Source organism: Hypanus sabinus, chromosome 18, assembly GCF_030144855.1.
Source record: "Hypanus sabinus isolate sHypSab1 chromosome 18, sHypSab1.hap1, whole genome shotgun sequence".
NCBI lineage: Eukaryota > Metazoa > Chordata > Chondrichthyes > Myliobatiformes > Dasyatidae > Hypanus > Hypanus sabinus.
Window position 1 is genome coordinate 54339925 of NC_082723.1, and position 22385 is coordinate 54362309.

At 40.8% G+C, this 22385-nt stretch overlaps 1 protein-coding gene across 7 annotated transcripts in view; it reads right to left on the bottom strand.

Annotated features, from left to right (window-relative positions):
- The window catches only part of fkbp15a (FKBP prolyl isomerase family member 15a), a 95067-nt gene that overhangs the window by 53091 nt on the left and 19591 nt on the right, over positions 1–22385 (bottom strand). For all 7 annotated transcript variants that reach the window (XM_059994327.1, XM_059994326.1, XM_059994325.1 and 4 more), the window contains 11 exons: positions 21852–22001; positions 17415–17483; positions 16294–16437; positions 15159–15301; positions 12273–12321; positions 9087–9203; positions 7257–7353; positions 6604–6695; positions 5737–5839; positions 5251–5360; positions 2919–3023 (listed from right to left, as the gene is read on the bottom strand). In XM_059994327.1, the coding sequence (XP_059850310.1) occupies positions 2919–3023; positions 5251–5360; positions 5737–5839; positions 6604–6695; positions 7257–7353; positions 9087–9203; positions 12273–12321; positions 15159–15301; positions 16294–16437; positions 17415–17483; positions 21852–22001 (1179 nt within the window). The remainder of the gene's footprint in view (positions 1–2918; positions 3024–5250; positions 5361–5736; positions 5840–6603; positions 6696–7256; positions 7354–9086; positions 9204–12272; positions 12322–15158; positions 15302–16293; positions 16438–17414; positions 17484–21851; positions 22002–22385) is intronic.

A 22385-nucleotide genomic window follows, 5' to 3' on the forward strand; every position in this document is an offset into this window, starting at 1 on the left:
TTTATTATACTGGAAATTAGATTTAGATTTACCATTGTGCCCACAGTGGGTAAATTTAGAATGTAACGCTACACAAGGATATTCTTTATTTTCTGTTCTTGGCTCTTCTCTCCCTGTTGACTTAGCTAAACTTAATAAACAGATATCTAACCCTATTGTCAAACATACATTACGAATTTGGTTTCAATTTCGTAAATTTTTTACTCTAAAAAACTTTGTTCTTGATAGCCCTATCTTACTTAATTTTTTCTTTAAACCCTCTTTAACAGATCAAGCTTTTAGTATATGGAAAAGGAAAGGTATAATATGTTTTCGCGATCCTTTTTCTGAAGGTAGTTTGATGTCTTTTGATCAACTTTCTAACAAATTTAAATTACCTAAATCTAATTTTTTTTTAAGGTACTTACAAATTAGAAACTTTTTATATAAAGTTTTAACGTCCTTCCCTAATTCAACTTTGATAGATTTTTCAGATATGATTTTTACTTTAAATCCCTGTCAGAAGAGATTAGTGGCTCTTATTTATAATATGATTATGAAGATACAACCAGAGATATCAGGTAGAATTAAACAGGAATGGGAAAAAGAACTTCAATACAATATTTCAACGGAAAAATGGGAAAAAATTTTTACAAATGGTTAATTCGTCTTCTATATGTGCTAAACATGCTTTAATACAATTTAAGGTTGTACATAGAGCTCATATGTCTAAAGATAAGCTTGCTCGGTTTTATTCTCATGTTAATCCTCAATGTGACAGATGTCATTTAGATGTGGCTTCATTGACCCACATGTTTTGGTCATGTCCTACTTTACATAATTATCGGAAGGACATATTTGCTACCATTTCCTCAATTTGGAATATTGATTTACAACCTCATTTTATCACTGCAATTTTTGGTATTCCAAATGAAGATGATAGTCAATTCTCTCCTCCAATTAGACGAATGATTGCCTTTGTAACATTAATGGCCAGGAGATCTATATTACAAAATTGGAAAGAAGTAAATCCTCCTACCACATTTCAATTGTTTTCTCAAACTATTTCTTGCTTAAGTTTAGAAAAAATTAGAAGTACTATTTTTGATTCATCAATTAAATTTGAAGAAACTTGGGGACCGTTCATTCGACACTTTCACATGAATTAATTTGACTTCTTCCAGACCTTTACTCTTATTATTCTTGTTCTGGTATGGAGTTCCGGAGTTTTTTGACACTATCATATACTTGTAAACTATTATTATTGCCCATGTTAGTTTAGGTTTAGTTTTTTTTTATTATTTCCTTAAATATACATTTTTTCTTATATTTTACATTTTTTCTTTTTCTTTTGATGATTATTTTTACTCTTTTCATGTATAATCAATATAGATTAGATTGATATTGTATGATCCTCTTTCGCTGATAGTTTAATAAGATATTGTTATCTTGTTATCAACTCAATTTCAAATCTATTGTATTCATAACATATGTAATATAATATTGTTAAGTTTTTTTTAAAAACTAATAAAAAGATTGAAAAAGAAAGAACACTTATAATGACACCAGAAGCCATTAGCAGCAGTACACTTACACCTCACTACCAGCTCAGCATAACCCCCATCCTACCATTGCCATTATGTCTGGGAACTAACCTAGGTTCAGTGAGTTCTAGAAGTGTGTGTTAGCACTAGGCATATCTAAAAATGAAATGTTAACCCAGCAAAGCTGCGATACATGATGTATGAAACTAATTTCTGAGCTCCAACACCTTGGCCTCAATACATCCTTGTGCAACTGGATCCTTGATCTGCTCACTTGCAGACCCAGTCAGTACGGACTGGCAACATCTCCTTCGATCTCCATCAATACAGGTACACAAGACTGTGTGCTTCGCCCCCCCCGTTCTACACCAATGACTGAAGCCAAGAAACAGCTCCAATGCCATATTGAAGTTTTCTGATGACACTAGTTGGCTGAATCAGAGATGGTAACCAATCGACACATAGGAGGGAGATTGAAAATATGGATGAATGGTACCACAACAATAATCTCTCAATATCAACAAAACCAAAGAGCTGGTCATTGAGAACAGGAGGAAGAAACTGGAAGTCCATGAGCCAAGTCCTCATTACGGGATCGGAGGTGGAAAAGGTCAGTAACTTTAAATTCTTTGGTATTATCATATAAGAGAGACCTAGGACGACTAGCACATATTTGCCAGAAAGTGTCATCACAGATAGACTGATTGCTGGAAGCTGCTTTTGGCAATGCTGACCTTTGTCAGTCAGAGCGTTGAATACAGGAGTCAGGATATTAAAATACAGGCGCACAAGGCATTGGTGAGGCTGGCATTGGAATATTGTGTTCAGTTCTGGTCATCATGTTATAGGAAAGATCCCACTGAGCTCGAAAGAGTGCAGAAAAAAATGCTGCAGGGACTCAAAGGGAGTTAAGAGAAATTAAGCACACAGGTACTTCATTAATTGGAGAATAGGGTAATTTATGTAGTAAAGGGTAATTTATGTAGAGGTGTTCAAAAGCATGAGGGGCCCTGATAGGTTTAATGCACTCAAGTGTTTTTTTGTAGGATTGTAGAAATTAAGAAGCAGAGGGCATAGGTTGAGGGGGAGACAGGAGAGATACATTAGGAAGCTGAAGTACAGCAGAAACAACACTTTGAAGATATTTGTACAGGTACTTGGATGGAAAAGGTTTAGAGAGATCTGTGCCACATACAGGCAAATATATATAATAGCTCAGTCACTATATTGGTATCAGGGCTAAAAGTTATGTACTGTACTCTGTGTTCAAAAGCCCTTCGTCCACTTCCTTTGCATCACCATTTTGGGAAGGGCAGTTAAAAACAAAAGACCTATCACTGACTCTCACATCTTACCACTGAATCAGTAGTAAACATACACAGCAATTGCAGTTACCTGTATAATCCTCTGGATATTATGCATTATCATGCTCGTTTCCATGGTGAATGATGAAATGCCTGGGATTGCAGGGCCAGTCACGTGTTTCTGCAAGTCTTCCATCTGTAACATCAAAGGACAGACCTCAGCATCAACAAATGTACAAATCCACTTTATGCTCCACTCTTATTCTTATCTTTTACCAGCAATTGCATGCTTCACATCATTTGCATTCCTTAAACTGCATCCAAAGGCCAAATACTTGCATTGCATAGCCACAGAGGCAGCAGCAAGCAACCAGACTGACCTTGACATACATCAAATTCAAAGCCAAATCTCTCCATCTAGACATATTTTTTACAATAATTATTAATATCAGCAAATAAAAACAAATTCAAAAGCAACTCAAAGTAGGTTATGAGATGCATGACAATGAACGAAGAGAGTGAGTTTAAGGGAATTCATGATTAAGATGAATTACTGCAGTTTTTTTTTTTGAGGATACACTTTAGAAATTAGCTAATAGAATATCAATGCATGTCATGCACCTTTGGAAGTCTTTTGGTAAGGTCCCATGCAAGAGATCAGAGCACAAAATTAAAAGATGTGCAATGGTAAGATAATATACAAACATGAATTGAGAAGTGCTTTTTAGACTGGAATATGAATAGGAATATATGGGGCAACTTTCAGGTAGCAGGGAAGGGTTGGTCTGATGCTGTAGGAATCAGTATTGGGTCCCGAGTCATTTACAATATTTATCACTGAGATGGTGATAGAACTAAATGTAACATTTTACCATGGAGAGAGTGCACCTAAATTTACAAAACGGATTCTTGAGATAGCAGGATTGGCATACGATGAGAAATTGAGTCAGTTAGTCCTATCATTCACTGGTGTACAAAACAATGAGAGAGGATCTCATAAAAACCTATAAATTCTAATAGAACCGGGCAGGAAAAATGTAGGGAAGATAGTCCTGATGGCTGAAGAATCTAGTGTTACGAAAGTGGAGCAACTCTGATAGGTCGAAGGATGCAAAGTCGCCCCCTTCTTTTTGAGAATCACAAAATCGCTATTATTTCGGGTCTGATACCCAGGAAATGAGAGAAATACACAGCATGTCAGTAATGGGAGAGAGAGACGCCAGATCACAGCAAAGGCAGTTGTTATAGACAACGCAGAATACACAACAAGGTGGAATGTCTCCTAACCAAAGCGGAACAGAACCACTAATTACTGCTATTGTCTCTTAGAGAAGAAATTGTGTATTGAGTACTGTACTAGTCATTGAAACCCCTCAGGCGACAACCAGAGTGGTCTGGTTGAGGGATTGCATCATCCCAACCTGATTGACATCTGAGTGAGGATAAAAGAGGGGTCTGGGGAACACCCCTCAGACACACCAGGAGAAACGTGAGACCGGTGGGGGGTTTGTGTATGTGTCCATCCTTGCCTGGGTGGCAAGTCCTCCAAAGAACGGTCTAGCTAAAGGACGGATACAGATCAAGATCGTACCAAGGAAAGTCGGCAAGTTATTCTTCTATTTCTCTCTCTATCTCCAACAATTGCAACACAGCGGCAAACGAACAACGGCTGCAGCCTGTATGAACTGAAATGAACTTTAGATTTCCATCGGACAATTCATTATCCCCTAGACAACGATAGAGCTTATTTCTTATTATTATTATACCCGCACTTTTAGGTTTAGTATTGACGACGTATATTATCTGTATATTTGCATTGATATTACTTTTGTGTATTTTTACTAATAAATGCTGTTAAAATTAGTATCATCAGATTCCAACGGATGCCTCTATCTTTGTTGGTAAGTAACCCAGTTACGGGGTTCGTAACACTAGAACCAGGAGGTCAAAGATTCAGGGTTATTCAAAATCAGTACAAGGAGAAATTTCTATACTCAAGAGTAAGGTGAACCTATGGAATCCTCTACCAAAGGTAGCAGTAAAGGCCAGGAAATTGCACCTTTTCAAGGTGTTTAATAGTGAATGGGGTCAAGGAATATGAAGAGCTGGTGGGAATAAGGAACTGAAGTGAATGATCCCATTGAATGTGGAGAGGACTAAAGGGCCAAATAATCCAATATTCTATGCTTCCACATTAAATAATTTTTGGCAGACAGTCTACCAACCAGGTGCATGTCCCCTGCCAATAGACTTACTCGAGCAGGCCCATAGTTAATACAGTTGAGATTAGTCAAGTTTACTGTAAACGCTAGTTTGCGCCTACATAGTTCCGTGGATCATCACCACAGTATATGGGGTAAACCCTTCATTTAAGGTTTGGCCAAGCATTCTTTGACACACTGCAGGCTGTACGATCAGCTCACCTTATGTGCAAGCTGGTCAATTTTATCTGAGGCCTTGCTGATAGCCATTCGAATCTCAGTGTTATGCTGACGTGCCTCAGTCATCATGAAAGAAGTGACATCTCCACTGGCTGCAAAGAAAAATAAAATCAAGACAGTGTTAGCATATGCTTAATTGGAAGTGACACCAAGTTGTTTAATATCATGTGCTGAATAGATGCTAGTCAAAGGTTGCATCACTTTTATAAAAGCACATCAGCACTGTAATTCCTCACCCACTAGTGTGTCAAATGGCGAACTGGAGATCACATCACTGGGGTTTTACTAGTGCACCTGCACATGGGAAAACAAACTTGCACTAGTCTATGTGTTTTGTGTATCTCAAGGACTGTAACAAAGCACTGGTGGCTCATGCAACAGCAATAAAGGCACACAACTTCTTCAGGTTCACTCTGAAAAACTGTTTAAGCGATTCAATGCAACAACATAAACGAAGAGCCTACCTACCCTGATACTGTGGTGTTTGAGCTGGGTACATTGGTCCAATTGGCTGAATCTGCGTCTGCGATCCATGGCCTTGTGTGTAACCATAGGGCATTCCTGTGTATGGCTGAGGTACAACATTAACAGAATGTGGAAAAAATCCAAAACAAAAATCTGAGTATCTCACTCTTTCCACCTGTATTCAACACACAGGAATTTGGAAACTGCTCTAGCTTGCAGCAGACCACCTTAATCAGCATAAAGTAATAAGTAACAGTGAGCACATGCTGAACACTCATGAGAAAAGGCTAATCCATTAATGTGGGTAAAAGCAGGGTTTGTCCTGTAGAAAATGTAATACAGGTGCAGCACTGCCTAATGGACTGGTATAAATATTGATAGACCACAAGAGATATCAGCAGCATTAAAGACATTAATACTTACTGGATTGGCTGGTGGACCCTCTCTGTTGCAACCTCCATCTCTACAATCTCCAAGAACCCTCCACTCTTCCAATTCTGGCATTTCAGACATCTCAAGTTTAATCAGTCGATCACTGGAGGATTTGCGCCTTGGTCCCAAGATCTGGAATTCACTCCCTACACCTCTCTACCCCACTGTCCTCCTTTGAGTTGTGCCATAAAATGCATTCCTCCGTCCAATTACTGACCTGTCCCAGCATCTCTCAAGTAGCTTACAAAGTCAAATTCTGATCATCTTAAAGTACATTTTGCTTACAGTGAAGACACTATACATATACAAGTAGTCAGCTAAATCCAGCCTCAGAGTAATAAATTATGTGAAAGCATTGGCTGACAAGCTTTGCTCATTATACTACTTTCCCTCGGTTTACTCATGCATGTTAAATTAATAAACGATACTGCAGCATACCTGGAAGGACTGGCCACTGCCAGACAGTTCCTGCTGCGCAGGCAAAGCAACCGGCATCAGTGCTGAAGATGTCGGAAGCATGGAGACTGGCACTGGTAATAAAAAAATACATTACAAGAAGAAAAACTACAGAAGATTAACTATATGCAAAAACATGAAAACAAACAGTTAAATATGCACGATTCATTTCCTAATGTGTAATACTTCTGTTAACAAGCCACATTAGTAAAAAGGCTCCAGGGCATTCCAGGCATGTATGATGAATAAACTCTTCTCAGGCTTCCATTCCAGCAGGGTACAGGTATCAATTATAACCAATGTTTCGATGACAAATGCTGCCATCTTCAGGGAAGAAAGATCAGTTCCAAACGATACAAATATCAGCTGGAAGCCCAAGAATTTATAAACTACGTTATGGTAATAGGGTAGGAGATTAAATAATAAATCAAGACAGGAAATTCCCTCTACTTCAAATCTAGCCTGAAAAGAACTGGTAGCTAACACCAAAGAAATGGAAGTACTACAAGAGATGCTAAATAAATCAAGGTTAATGTGCAGATACAAATTGAAATGGACCCTGAACAGATATTAACTAATGGGTCAAATTATGATAAATGCAATGAGTGTTTAGCACAAAGCTCACTGTACCCTACCTGGTGCTGGATGCTGTGGAGGTAGACTGTGAACAGGAGCTGCAGTATGCTGAACTGATGACGAGGCAGCAAGAGGAGCTACCTTTGAAGAATGATCCTGCAAGATGGTCAAAGAGATCACAGATGACATGTATGCAAGAAGCTATTTTTACCCAACAATCCACCCCGAGTGCATTTATAAGTAGATATTGCAGAAAGTAATTAATAAAGTGAACCTTAATTGTACCTATATGGGTCTTATTGATTATATATGGAATGAGAATTTAGACAAAGCATGCAATGCAGCTTGTATTCACATACCTCAGAACCATAGCAGTTGACATACATAATCCAAATACTAAGGCAAACAAGTTTTTTTTAAACAAAAGAATATAAATGGGGTGAAATAAGCCTAGACAAAGAGTGCATAAACAACATATCTTTAACAAGATTGAGGACAAGTTTCCATCATTGGTTACTGATAACATGGAATAGAAAAAGTTGATAAAACCATCTAAAAGGCAAAGGATCAGATGCAGAAAAAAAACTAAGATAATGATAAATAGAGGTAAAATGTTAAAAAAACACTAGGATGAGGACATAAAGTACACGGAAACAAGGAGGAGAATTTTATATAAGGCAAGAGTCAGGGTCAGAGTTTAACCTTAGTAAGAAAAGCTAAAGGAGGGTTGAGGGAAAAAATTAAAAATAATAATAATCACTGAACAACTTGTCCACAGGCAGGAAACTTCAGACCCCAAAGCTGACCAAAATGGAGTACAGAAGCCTAATCAGCAGAGCAGAAGTCTAAGTATGGAAATGAGAAAGGAATGGCAAAGTGTTTCAGCTGATAGTCAGGGTATGTGGGTAGAGATGATGGTAGAAAACAGATTTTGCAATGGTAGGATATGCAGTTATAGTTAGATGCAATTAGAAAATTAAACTCAAACAGGATAGCTTAGTCTGTTAAAAAGAGGTGGACAAAACAGTTATGGATAAGCAACGTAAAATCTGATCAACTTATATGCAATTTTTTTTAAACTAAGTGAAATCCCTTTATGTTATTGGCTAAAATAGTACAATTCAGCCCTAACAGCATAATGCATTATCCACTGCATGCTTATACACCCCTGACAATTTTTTAAAAGTATATTCTATCACAAGAGTGCCACAAGTCGTGCACCAGTATATGGAAGATATATTTTGTTCAATTATCCCACAGTTGCTTTGGATAACTGGTCTCTAAATATTTAGCACATAGTGTTGAAGAATATTGTAATCAAGAGCAAACAACAGCTTTCTAATTAAGAGATACGAGGTTAATGCAGGAAGGGGTAAACCTGAAGTAAAAAGTCACCCACGACTACACTTTAAAAATATGAGGGGCTGAATAGTTGATGCTTGTGTCACGAGTTTAAATCATGAGTGAAATCGTCGGCAAAGTACAGTATTTCTACTTGACAGATGTGAAAGAGGAGCTACAGAGATCACAAAATATTTACTCATTTCCTTGAGGTGCTGAACCAAATTTAAAGAAAACAATAATAAAACCACAACAGTTAATTGTATAATACTTCTCATATTTCAAACAGGTGCCTCGCCTCCATCAGATTCTTGTTATTCAAGAAAGCTAGAAAATATTCAGAATATGAACATCCAGTTGTTTTGATGTAAACTTTTGTTTCTACTTGTTTAGATTTGAATTTACTAAATCACTAAGTGGACACACATGGAGCTTATACACCATGTATAGTCATTTTCTTCTAAAACAGAATAAAATTCACACTACATACTAAGTAAAATGTTTCTAACTCTGCCACACAGAGCAGAATAATTTTACTAACTTTTTACCTCAAGTTCAGAGTCACTGGAGTCAGGCTGTGCAGAAAGAGCCCCCGCAAGAAAAGGCATTGGTTGTCCCATTTTTGCCATTCGGGAAATTAGTTTGGCTTTAGTGGTATCAGGATTCTAACAAAAACAGGAAGAACAAAGACAAGAATATATTACTCACTTACAATTGGGAAATAAATCCAAGAATCAAAAGCAACAGGACGGAAAATCATCTTGTTTACAAAATGGGCATAGTCAGGGTCTAATATTTTAACTTCAGAAATCTTCAGCAACAAAAATACTGGCAATATTGGCCAGTTCTGTTGCAGTTTATACATCTTCAATAATGGCTCAAATTTCTCTCCCCAACAGCATAGGCTGAGCTGCCAGGGATTTCCTCTGCATTTCAAAAATTTAATGTTTCTTTTTTACATTGTTATGTGTGCTGAACAAACCAGATGGAAATGCGGTCCAGAGGTGACTCTCCCCCCCCCCAGGAACTATGCTGCTAATGAGAGAGAGAGAGAGAGAGAGAGAGAGATGAAGAACAGAGGTAAGGGCACCTGCTACAGATGAGAGAGAAGGGGGGAGGGGGAGAAGGAGAGAGAGAGAGACGAATGATTTAAGTATTACGGCTTCTTCACTAATGGAAAGGTAAACAATCTTTTGCTACAAGGACATTTCTTTACTCGTTAACATTCTTGCTGAGACAGCAGGGAGTGGCCTAGTTTGATGGACATGGTCATGTTGAGTTGATGGATGGCTGATACCCCGTCAGTAGGGATCAAAGACGGGTCTGGGGAGACACCCTCAGACACACCAGTGGACAGTGAAAGAGTGTTGTGCACCCACAGGAAGCTGGGGGCCTGGAGGATCGGTTCAGGAGAATCGGTCCGGAGTACAGTGGATGAAGGCAGATCGATAGGGACTTGTGTGTGTGTCCACCCTTGCCTGGGTGACGAGTCCACCACTGAAGAACGGTCTAGCCTGGGACGGAAGGGTCATAACCAGTGACCCCATCGGTACAACGGAACAAGACGACGACGGAAGGTTTGCCTGCTGCAGCTGCTCATCTCTTACTCTCTCTCTCTCTCTCTCCAACAATTGCAACACAACAACTACCTCAGCACGAACTGAACTTTATATTCTTCTATGACAATACATTTACCCCTAGACTTTGATAGAGCTTGTTTTTTTACTGTTGATTCTTATTCCTATAATTCTGTTTTTATTATTGCTAACCTGTTTTATATGTATATTTGCATTATTGATACTGTATTGCTTAGTTTACTAATAAACACCTTTAGTTACAGTACCACCAGACTCCACGTATCATTCCATTTCTGTTGGTCTGTTAACCCAGTTACGGGGTACGTAACAACAGGTTCTCTTCCTTTCTAAATGCCCTTATTTACCTATAAAAACCATTAAATTATCAACATAGTTTCACCCCATTAGTGATATTCCCTGTCCTATCTATCCTTCCTCAGTCCTCTCTGCAACTCAAACCAACTCTTCCCTTTCATAGTTCTGACAAAATGGTCTTCAACCCAGAATATTTTTTGTACTTTCCCCCCCACAGAGATCTGTAGAATGTTTCAGGCAAGCTTGCTTTAAATGAAAATGCACATTTTCATGCACAAAAGATCTAGACAATATCTAGGTAGGGACTTCTAAACACCTTGTCTTGCGAGCATCTCCCAAGGAAAGAACTCAATAAAACATTCAATGGGATTGCCCATGAGCTGTATCTGTGGGTCACCAGAGACGTAAATGATTGAACCTGCGACAAACACTGAGCTACTAAAGCAGGTCAGAGACCAGGGCATCCTGTAGAAATGACTCATCTCCTGACACTATATCTATGGAGCAGGGTTAGATGGTTGAGCACCTGATTCCAGTACGTCAACTTTTCTGAAGAAAAACTAAACTTATGACAACTTAAAATAAAACAATTCTCAGAAATCAGCACAACTGTCAAACCTAGCTCCACAGAAAACAAGAGTGAGATAAAACATTCTCCTAGATGAATGCAACTCCAAAAATGCTCTCAATGCTCAACACCAACAAGGTCAAAGCAACAGTTTGACTGTTACCATAGTCACTATTATCCTTCATATTCATGTCCTTCTTTACTAATTTACCATGGCTGCAATCTACACCACCAAAATAATCACTGCATTTACTTGCCTTTCCAATAGCACCTGTCAAACCCACCTTTATCATCTAAAAAACAAGGATCAAAGGTACATAGAATCAACAACACCAGAAACACACATCATTCTGAATTGGAAACAGGTTGCCATACCATCACCACTACAGTGTCCAAAACCAGAAACTCCTGTCCAACAATGTCCTCCTTCAACAGAGGAGCTGCAGCATTCAAGGTGGTGTGGAGCACACCAACTTCTCAAGCATTTTTGCATGAATCAGGTTTAAAATCACTGACAAGATTAATGAAATTTGTTGTTCTGCAGCAGCAGTATATTGCAGTGTACACTAATAACAAAACTATAAATAATAAGAAATGTGTTTTAAAATAATTTAGTTTAAAAAGAGCAAAGAAAAAAAATTGGAGGTAGTGTACATAGGTTCATTGTCCATTCAGAAATCTAAAACTCTGATGGTGAATCTAATGAGAAATATATATTAGACTTGCCAGCAAAAATCACTCCCATAAATGAGTAAAGAAAGCACGCCAAGGTGCCACTTTTTTTAAGTACAAGAAAGGCACTGAAGAATTAAACTAACTAAATTTCTGCACACATCATTACAGATGAACATTAATTAGAAGCAGATATTTTTATTTTATTTAGAGATATAGCGTGGTACAGACACCTCTCAGCCAACGAGCCGTGCCACACAGAAACCAACATATTTAACACTGGCCTAATCACAGGACAACTTACAGAGACCTATTAACCTACTAACTGATACATCTTTGGACTGTGGAAGGAAACCTACAGAGTCACGGGGAGAACATACTCATTACAGACATTACCAGAATTGAACTTTAAACTCCGAACTCTAACTGTAATAATGTCATGCTAACCGCAACACCACCATGGCGCCCCAGTTGTCTAATTACTTCTGTTAAAGGATAGGATGGGATCTTATTTTTAAAAAAAAGCATAAAATAATATTAGCAAAAAGCAGCCAACAGTAGAAATTATTGTTCAATAACTATGTGCAAACCCCCATACTTACTGAAAGCATGTCGCTTAATGAATTGGACTTTGCCCGCACATTTTGCTCCCTGAAAGAACAAATAACTTAAATTTAATTATCCTCACTAGTGACAAATTTAACAACTTTCTAAATGCCCTTTTACTTTTTCTATTTCCTCACAAGTTCATAATTCAACCAATGCGAGAAGTCTTCTCAGAGCTCTTCTTACAAAAACAAACAGATTGATTTCAACTGCAAAAATAAGTGCAATGCCTCAGAAAACCCTACCCACCTCTATCAATTCAATGTAAACAAAAGCCAAGTACATAGTGAGGCACATCAGTTCTCCTCGAGCCCCATCCATCAATCCACTGCTACAAGATTCCCAAACTGCACTAAATACTTGCAATGCATCAACATTTTAAAAACTAAATTTTTCTGGTTCAAACTCAGAACAATTAAAGTTAGATGAAAATCAGAAATCAAGACCAGGTGTTCAGTTGTCAAATTCTGTTCCATGCAGAGAAATCAATCCTGCAGATTATTTGGTAAACCCTTTTTTGTTGAAGTCCAAAGAGCTCTGCAAAACTGTAATGAGACTCAAGATGTTTTCTTTCTTATAAAGAACAATAATCCAGCCTCCACATTGCCTCTTATTCTGAAAATACATTGCGTATAGAACTCGTACTTCGTCAGGAAGGATGTTCCCTCCAAAGGTAAACAGTGGAAGCACGTTGGCTCACCACTGATTGCAAAACTTTGGCCACTTTCTGTTAGGTAACACCAGATAAATCATGTCTCAGTCATTTCTGAATAGCCCAAAATTTAATCTTTGACAGAGCAGTGCACGAGGAGGAAAATTATACCAGCATTTGGGTGGCCAATTCCCTGGTTTAACGTGTGTTTGCTGGCAAGACTGCTCTTCTCCATGTACCTTCCACCTGCTGCAGCAATGAATTACAGACAGCTCTGTCAAGTTTTGCTGGCAGAAGCCTTTACTATGGCTTTAAATGTAGATCCAAAACATCATCCAGCACAACTCATCTCCTAACTTTCCAAAAGGCTTTTCCAAGATGGAATACTTTGTTTGCCTGGATAAATGCAGTTCCAACACTCAGGAATTTCAACACAATCCAGGATAAAATAGTGCACTTTAATTGGCAACTAACGACCACTATAAACATTTGGATGCCTCCATCACGGAGGCACTTTGACCACAATGTTTACCATCAACAGATTAGCTACTCAAACCACTCCAGCAAACCTCCCATTTAGAAGATAAAGGGCAACAGACACAAAAAACGACATCCTCTGGAACCTGAGTCTCAAACCAACTTAAATTAGAAATACTCTACCATTTCTCCATCTCTGCGTTAAAATTTTAGAAATCCCATTAAGTAAATGCTGTATCTGCTTACCTTGACCTTAACAATAGCAAACAATAGACAGTAAGTACTGACCTTGACTTTAATGCCAAATTTCTATAAAATCCTCCTGCATTCTCAAAAGTACTATGTAATTCAGAGACCATTTTTATTCATGTATCTCAGCCAATTCTCAACATACAAAATAATTTACTTTCCTAACTGATTAGAAATTGAAACGTACTGTTACACCTGCAGCCTCCTCCTTTGTGAGAATCGCAAGATCACTATTGGGTTGGGTCAGGAGGAAATGAGAGAGAGACGTGCGGAATGTCTCGTTCCCCCGGCGATATAAAGTTACGGGATATGGCCATTGTCTCTGGAAGGCAAACTTGTGGATTGAAATACTGTGCTACGTGGAAGCCCTCAGGCAAAGTGGGCTGGTTGAGGGAGGGATTGCATCACCCCCAACCTGACTGACATCTGCGACCCTGTGAGTCAGGATAAAAGAGGGTCTGTGGGAACAGCCCCTCAGACGCACCAGAAGAAACGCTGGCAATCCCGTAATAGCGGAAGCCAGTAGGGAGGAGGCCACGTGCGTTCGGTTCCATTCGCCACGGAACCGGTGGCTCTTCTCACGGGAAACTGGCTTTTAGCTAACAACAGGGAAACCAACTCCCGCAACTCAAAGGTTTGGCATCATAAAAGACCTGGGCAAGTTTAATCCATCTCTCTCTTAAACCAAAAACACTGCAGCTTGAACGAACTAACAGTGACTTTTATATTTCCATCAGACAATACATTATCCTCTAGACAACGATAGAGCTATTTCTTATTGATTATTATTATTATACCCACGCTTTTAGATTTAGTATTGGTGACGTATATTATCTGTATGTTTGCATTAATCTTACTTTTGTGCCCCTTTTCCAATAAATACTGTTAAAAATAGTACCATCAGACTTCAACGGACCTCTCTATCTTTGCTGGTAAGTGACCCAGTTACGGGGTTTTGTAACAGTACAAACAAGCTGGATGAACTCAGCAGGTCCGGCAGCATCCGTTGACTGCTTGTTTCAACGGATGCTGCCTGACCTGCTGAGTTCATCCAGCTTGTTTGTATGTGTTGATTTGACCACAGCATCAGCAGTGTACTTTGTGTTTAGAAATTGAAATCTAGCCAGGAGTTCAAGTGCATAGACAGAAGTGTAAATTTTCTATACACTGTAAATCAAAGAATGTAAATTCAATATATTCTCACAAAGTGCTTTTTTTAAAAAAATATATATTAAAATGCAACCGATCTCCCAACCTTCCTCTTCATACCCAGTACCAGCAGAAGCCAGAAAGTGGTGTGTTTGAAACCAAATATTTGTACTGTCCTTCCTCACACTGAGAATTCATCATCAGATCACACGAAGTATGTTAGAATCGAGTCCCACATACAAACGAGGTTACGTATCTTAATGAGAAACTCATCGACCTTGGTCAAATTGTAAATAGGAACCTTGGGAGTGGACACAGGACATGTTAAGCTCACAACATTCTACAAGTTTCCTACCCAGGTTTTGGAGGTATGGACGCTGGTACTGGGATTGAACTTTCCATTGCCAAGTTTTCAACACTGGGAGCTGGTGACGATGCAACTGAATCACGAGAACCAATACTCTGCTTGTCGATTCCTGATTCCTTTGCAAATTTTACCTGCAAGATAGAATAATGCAGTCAAACTCCAACTACACAAACATTAAACGCAGGATCCAACAACTCACGTGTTACGTTCACTGATCAAAATAAATCAGCATTTTGTTGACATATTTGTGCAATGAAAACAGGCATCCCATTTAACACAAAATCTATATAATTCTTAATAAGTCACACTACATCCAAAGTACCAATCTCCAAAACACACTCATCAATATACATTCACCCAAATCCACTACCCTTTTGTTGAAATAATTGCCTTCTTTTGTCCAAATTATCAACAAAAGCACCATTCTCAGCTGCTAAAGGTTTCAGAAGTAGCTCAAACTTAGTCACAGAGAAGTACAGCACAAAAGCAGGTCTTCCATCCCATCTAGTCTGTGCTGAAACCATTTAAACTGCCCACTCCCATCAACCTACACAAGGACCATAGCCCTCCATACCCTACCATACACATACCTAACCAAACTTCTCTTAAACGTTGAAATAGAGCTCACACACACCACTTGAGCTCACAGCTCACTCTACGGTCTCACGACCCTCTGAGTGAAGAAGTTTCCCCTCATGTTCCCCTTAAACTTCTCACCTTTCACCCTTAATCCATGACTTCTAGCTGTAGTCCCACCCAACCTTAGTGGGGAAAATACCTGCTTGCATTTACCCTATCTATACCCCTTATAATTTTGTATACTTCTATCAAATCTCCTCTCAGTCTTCTACGTACCAAAGAATAAATTCAATCTTCCCATATACCTCAGGTTCTCCAGACCCGGTAGCTTGTCAGTTTTGCTCTGTACTCTTTCAACCTTACTTACATCTTTCCTGTACTTGAATTTCACTAAATATGATCCAGCAACTTCAGGGGGTGAATGGAGGAAGTCCCCATTAATCTCTAAATTAGCCTTGTCATGGGAATTTAATCTCAGGGATTAAACATCCATTTATATTAATTACTAGTTCATTCCATTACCTCATTCTTAAGTGCTACTCACCCGTTTAACCTCCACCTCAAAGACAAGTGTGGCATCAGGTGGAATCCTGTTTGGCATGCCTTGTGATCCATATGCCTGACTCGGAGGGATAATCAATAGCCTCTTTGTATTTTTCCTCATTCCCAGCATTCCAATTTCCCAACCCTAAAAATTCCAAAGTTAAAAGTTCCAAAGTTAAGCAAAATACCTCCAATAAACTAATGTAGAAATAAAAATACAACAAAAGTAAAAGTGATCAGAAAACTATTTGGAAGTCATGGCAACCAAAACAATTCATTAGTGTCTTATCGATTTCCAATCTGGAAAATGTGTCTGTGTGTATGATCACACTGTGCTATTGTGTTAAATTATAGGCACTGATACTGAGTAACAGGCAAAGGCTTGCAGAAGCAGATCACAAGAAAAAGTGGAAGGAGAAAGAAGCTGTCAAAATCTGAGGGAGGTTCATTGAGAGCAAAGCATAGGCCAGTAACTATGTTTTCCTTCTGTCTCCATGACAGATAGGATAGCAATGCTACAAACCAAACTAAATCTAAAAACTAATGAACAGCTGAAATAATGTTTATACCAGAAATGTTAACACATGACAAATGGCACCAAAGCCAAACAAGCAGATGGACCCAACAACTTGCACACAAAGTTAAAAAGGAGGTCACTAAATTTGGGGATAAAACTTCAAGATGGGATAGCAGCACTGGACTCAAACTAACTCAGAGATCTGCTAAGTAATTGAAGTCAGACGGGGATATTTGAGCAGGAGAAAATTTTCTAAAGGCCACTAATTTTAAATACATAGCAGCTAACAGTAAACAAGGTCCATAACCAATGATATCATCAAAAAACATCATCTTCTAAACCAAGATGAATTACCATGAGTGAGGCACAAGGGCGATAGCCCCACCATTAATAAAAAGTGAAGTAATGAGGGAAAGACAAATCAAAACACATCCAGTAACACAAAAATCTACATTTGATTCACGTGCTTATTATCAGTGCTTGCAAACTCTAATATTAGAGACAACTGCACTGCATTGATTATTACAATATACAAGCATAAACGTCGCCCAACTCGATTTTCCTTACACAGACCCATGTGTCATGCATTCCCTCGTTTGAGCTACCTTGATCACTTTCCCTGATCCTAGCTTCAATCGCAGTAATTTGTCTTTGTTGACATTCGAATCAAACACCTGAAAAGCAAAATGAAGAATGAAGATGGCTCCTTTCTATTCCATTTCTCAGCCACAACAGAGCAAGACTCTTTTTGATTATTTTCCATTATCAACCATCTCGTGGTCTTCAGCATTCATCTCAATAAGAATTGTACTAGTTTAGGAAACGAACCAGGATTGTTGTGCATGGACACATTTGGAGCCAACAGTGAAAGGTTTCTATTATGTCACCCAGGCCTTTACCATAAATAACTGTTTCACAGTACTACTTCATTTCCCTTAACTATCTGAAGTCAGCAAAAATAATCCAGGGTTTCATGTTTAAAGTTTTGGTGAAGATGCTTATTTTGATTTTGTAAAGGGGGTTTCTTCTTTTTTTCTTTGTTACTGTTGGGAAAGGGTTTCTTTGTTTTGTTAACTAGCAGGAATGCTAATTTACTGATAACGAGAATGATATTCCTTTGTAAACCAAATGGGGATTAATGTTCTTTCTTCTGAGTCTGTAAGCTTTTGTTGACGGGCTTTTGGGCAGATCAGCGCGAGGGGGTCGAGAGAGAGGACGCAATGCTGTAAGCTGGGCGAGGATCGGACCCCAAAGGGGGGGTCCGAGGCCGGGAGGTTCTCCGAGGAGGGGGGATGCAGCTAGATGTGCTTGGTTGACCACTCGGAGGGTCCTGAGCTGCGAGTCGAGGAGTTCGGAGGGGATCGGATGGTGGCCAGAAGACTTCAGAAATTGAGCTCCAATGATTGTGCACAAAGTGGTTTGGACTTTGATAAGTTTGGCGCCTTTCCTTTATTTTTTTCCTCTTCATATATACTGTATCGTTATTAATCACTTAGTTATAGTAACCTTTATAAATTGTACTCATTTAATCGCTTATGGTGTACTGTCTGTTTTTGGACGAGGCGGGGTCATCACACAGCATCCACACCAGCTGATTACCCGGTTTGGCGGGGCCGAAGGCTGCTCCCCCTAGACGAAATGAGCTGAGCGAGCCTGAGGCGACCCAGGGGGTTACATTGTGGGGTGCTCGTCCGGGGTTGATTTCTGTGGAAGCTGTGTGATCACCCTCTTTAAATTGTGTCTGCGGCGAAGAGCTGGTGTGCCTTTGTGGGTGTGCGATTGCTGGTTATCGCTGCGTGTGTGTTGGGTGGGGTGGCTGCTGTTGTTCGAGTTCCGACTAGTGCTGACGAAATGGTGGTGGGACCATGGGTTGCCCGTACTGTTTGGAGAGTGAGGAGTGACAGGTTGGGATGTTTCAGCAGTGGTGGGCTCCGCCCGGTTGTTGGAATAATGTCCAGCCTTAAAGGGGCGGAGGCGTGGGCGGAGCGGACCCCTCAGTTGTTGGGTGAGTGGCAGTGCTTGGCTGAGGGAAAGCGACAGGGACGGGTTGAAAGTTTGAGTAGGCGGGCTGGTGACTTTGTTAGAACTGTCGGGCGCAATTACCTCCAAGTGACCGCTGCCAGTTCTGGGAAAGTGTGGGAAAATGCGTGTGGTTCGACTGGAAGTCAAATGCCGCAGCTGGGGGGCTTATCATATCCGTGGCAGGAGATTGGTGGGAAGTTTAGGGGGGCAGATAAATTGCTTGTGGTGCCAAGGGGATCTGTCAAGGGGATCAGTTGTTCCGTTGATTCGAGAGGTGTTGGGAAACTTAGAGGAGGCCCAGTGGGGGAACGGCTTGGGGTCTCTGGGGGAGCACGGTCCCAGCAATGTGCCAAGGAACTCCAGAAAGGAACAAACTCTATTCCTGAAGGCTTAGAGGGACCACGCGCACAGGTGTTGTTACGGATGGATGGAAGTCAAGTTAAAGCCATCCTTGGCACCGGGGCGCTGGTTAAGTTGCTGTACAGTTTGTTTTATAACCGTTATTGGAAGCGTTTACCCTTGACGACATTGAGGACACTGGAGATTCGGGGTACCAGTGCCGGTGACTATCCAGACAACGGTTGTTGGTCAGTGAAAATGGAGTTCTTAGAGGCAAATGTGGAGGTGACTGAGGTTCATGAATCGTTAATGCTGATGTGTCCGGACCCTGTTGAGACGGGCAGCGTTTCTGTTCTAGAGAGAACCAATATCCTGCTGGTGCGCTTAGGGGCCTGCCCGGAGGAGGCGGGTGAGCGCTGTTTGGAGGCATTGTCGATGCACCCAGAGTTTCGAGCTGCTTGTGCAGACGTGTGTAGCAGCATTGGACCGATACCAAATTCAAACAAGAGCCAGTGGTGGTACGGCCTGGGGGAAGTATCTGAGGGTGAGACCCACTTAGTGGACGCTGCGATATACCACGAGGGAGGGGAGTTGACTGCTGAAGACACCTCGGAGAGAGAGAGGTTGCGGCGACTGGCCCCTAAAGCCGTGGGAGACGTAGGCAGCCTGTGTGTGGATTATAGTGCGCTGAAGAGGCGCACTGTCAGTGACCAGAATATGGCCCTGAGGGCCGGAGAGGCGATGGCCTGTTTGAGTGGTGCGACGTGGTTTAAGGTGCTGGATCTGAGGAATGGATGTTGCCAGATCCCGATGAGTGGGGCCGACAAGGAGAAGACGGCCATTATAAATTCCCTAGGAGTCTTCGGGTCTGAAAAGATGCCACAGGGCATATCTGGAGCCCCTGCAACCTTCCTGCGGGGCAGGTGGAAGACCATAGGGGATGTGGAGGGGTTTGGAGTTTTGGTGTATGTGGATGATCTCTTGGTATTTGGATTTGCCTCAGGAGAATATGAAGTGAGGTCGTTGCAGGAGTGGCTGAGAACTACCGAGTTAAAGTGTTTTCTGGACACGTGCCAGGGCTGGCGAAGGTCGCAGCTCGTGAGTGACTGTCTCTACAGAATCAAGTTTGAAATGAAGACGGAGAGACTGGAGAAAGTGATCGGGAACCATTCGGAAGACTTACAAGTTGGAGAGAATGAAGAAAGTTGTCTGACTGAGGGTAATAGCAAACTGAGAACCCGGAGAGGGGAGTTTGCGGAGGTGAAGAAATTACAGACAAATCTCAGAAGAGAGAAGCGGAAGCTTGAAGGGAACCTGAAGATGACCATCGACAGTTCAAATGAAGTGCAAAACCTGAAAGTTGATCTGGAAGAAGTCATGAAGAAGAAAAAGCTGGAGAGAAGTGCAGTGAATACTGAACAGGAGGCTGAAGAGACTGCGGGAGCAGTGCAGGCCACGTGTTTCCGTTTGGAGAAGATCAAACAGCAGCTACTGATCACAGGAATGAGGAAGAATACAGATTCGATGGATGATGTGCTGGATGTGTGGTACATGCTGCCTTTTGCTGACTTTCCCTCGATTGAGGAAGAGACCTTTGGCCCTTCTCCCATTGAGTCAGGTGTAGCGGGGAGGGTTAGCTGTGTGCAGTGTGGGTCATGAGTGAGAGGTTGAGAGAGGAGTTGGTAGTGGGCCCAAGGTATCTCCAGTTGTGTCCGAGCCTGAAGGGTTTAGGTGAGGGGGTACGGAGGCATCAGAAGGGTTAGGGAACTCCCAGATAGTTGGCCTAAGTAGCGCCTGAGGAACAGGGCGTGAGGTTTACTGTGTGGGGAGGAGATGTCACTGTTTGTGCTTGAGTTACGGTGTGTTGGCAGGAAAGGTGGCGAGTTATTTAATAGTCATGAGGACATGACTTTTATTTGGTGGAGGGAGAGTGTAAAGGGGGTTTCTTCTTTTTTCTTTGTTACTGTTGGGAAAGGGTTTCCTTTTGTTAACTAGCAGGAATGCTAATTTACTGATAACGAGAATGATATTCCTTTGTAAACCAAATGGGGATTAATGTTCTTTCTTCTGAGTCTGTAAGCTTTTGTTGACGGGCTTTTGGGCAGATCGGCGCGAGGGGGTCGAGAGAGAGGACGCAATGCTGTAAGCTGGGCGAGGATCGGACCCCAAAGGGGGGGTCCGAGGCCGGGAGGTTCTCCGAGGAGGGGGGATGCAGCTAGATGTGCTTGGTTGACCACTCGGAGGGTCCTGAGCTGCGAGTCGAGGTGTTCGGAGGGGATCGGATGGTGGCCAGAAGACTTCAGAAATTGAGCTCCAATGGTTGTGCACGAAGTGGTTTGGACTTTGATAAGTTTGGCGCCTTTTCTTTAATTTTCTCTTCATATATACTGTATCGTTATTAATCACTTAGTTATAGTAACCTTTATAAATTGTACTCATTTAATCGCTTATGGTGTACTGTCTGTTTTTGGGCGAGGCGAGGACATCACACAGCATCCACACCAGCTGATTACCCGGTTTGGCGGGGCCGAAGGCTGCTCCCCCTGGACGAAACGAGCTGAGCGAGCCTGAGGCAACCCAGGGGGTTACAATTTTAACAATGGCCTAACTACTCTAAAAGAATAAACCGTAACACTGGAGGGGAGAAACAAGAGACCCCATACCAACACAATTAACCCTACCTGTCCAAATGTGTTGTTCTGGTAAAGCCAACCCGTGTATGACACTTCCAGAGAGTCACCCGTCTCGACAGCCTGTCCATCACCAGGGATCAGATCCTGGATCAGCACGGATTCCAGTGATGAAGTGGAGCTGCATTTGGCCATGCACAACTGCAAAGAGACAAAGTATAGAATAAAATTGGGGCAGGACCTTAAGAATGGTTACAGTAAGAACTTGCCAAAGCAAAATTTTCAGTTATAGCTACTGTGACAAATCATAAACTATCACAACACTACCAGGAGGCTACTTTTACAAACTACACAAGTTAATGAGCAAACTATGTTCTCCGAAAAATTATCAAATCAGTAATGAAAACATACCTGGTCTGTTCAAATTTTAAAATCAGGTTTGAATGGTATCAAAAGACAATGCCTGATTGCTTAACCAATTCAGAATGCCAGAAAATTATATTAACCATCAAAAGGTTTAAAAATATGAGAATATTGTTTTTCCTCAATGTTTAGAATGGTCTTCCAGATTAACTAGATAGCAAG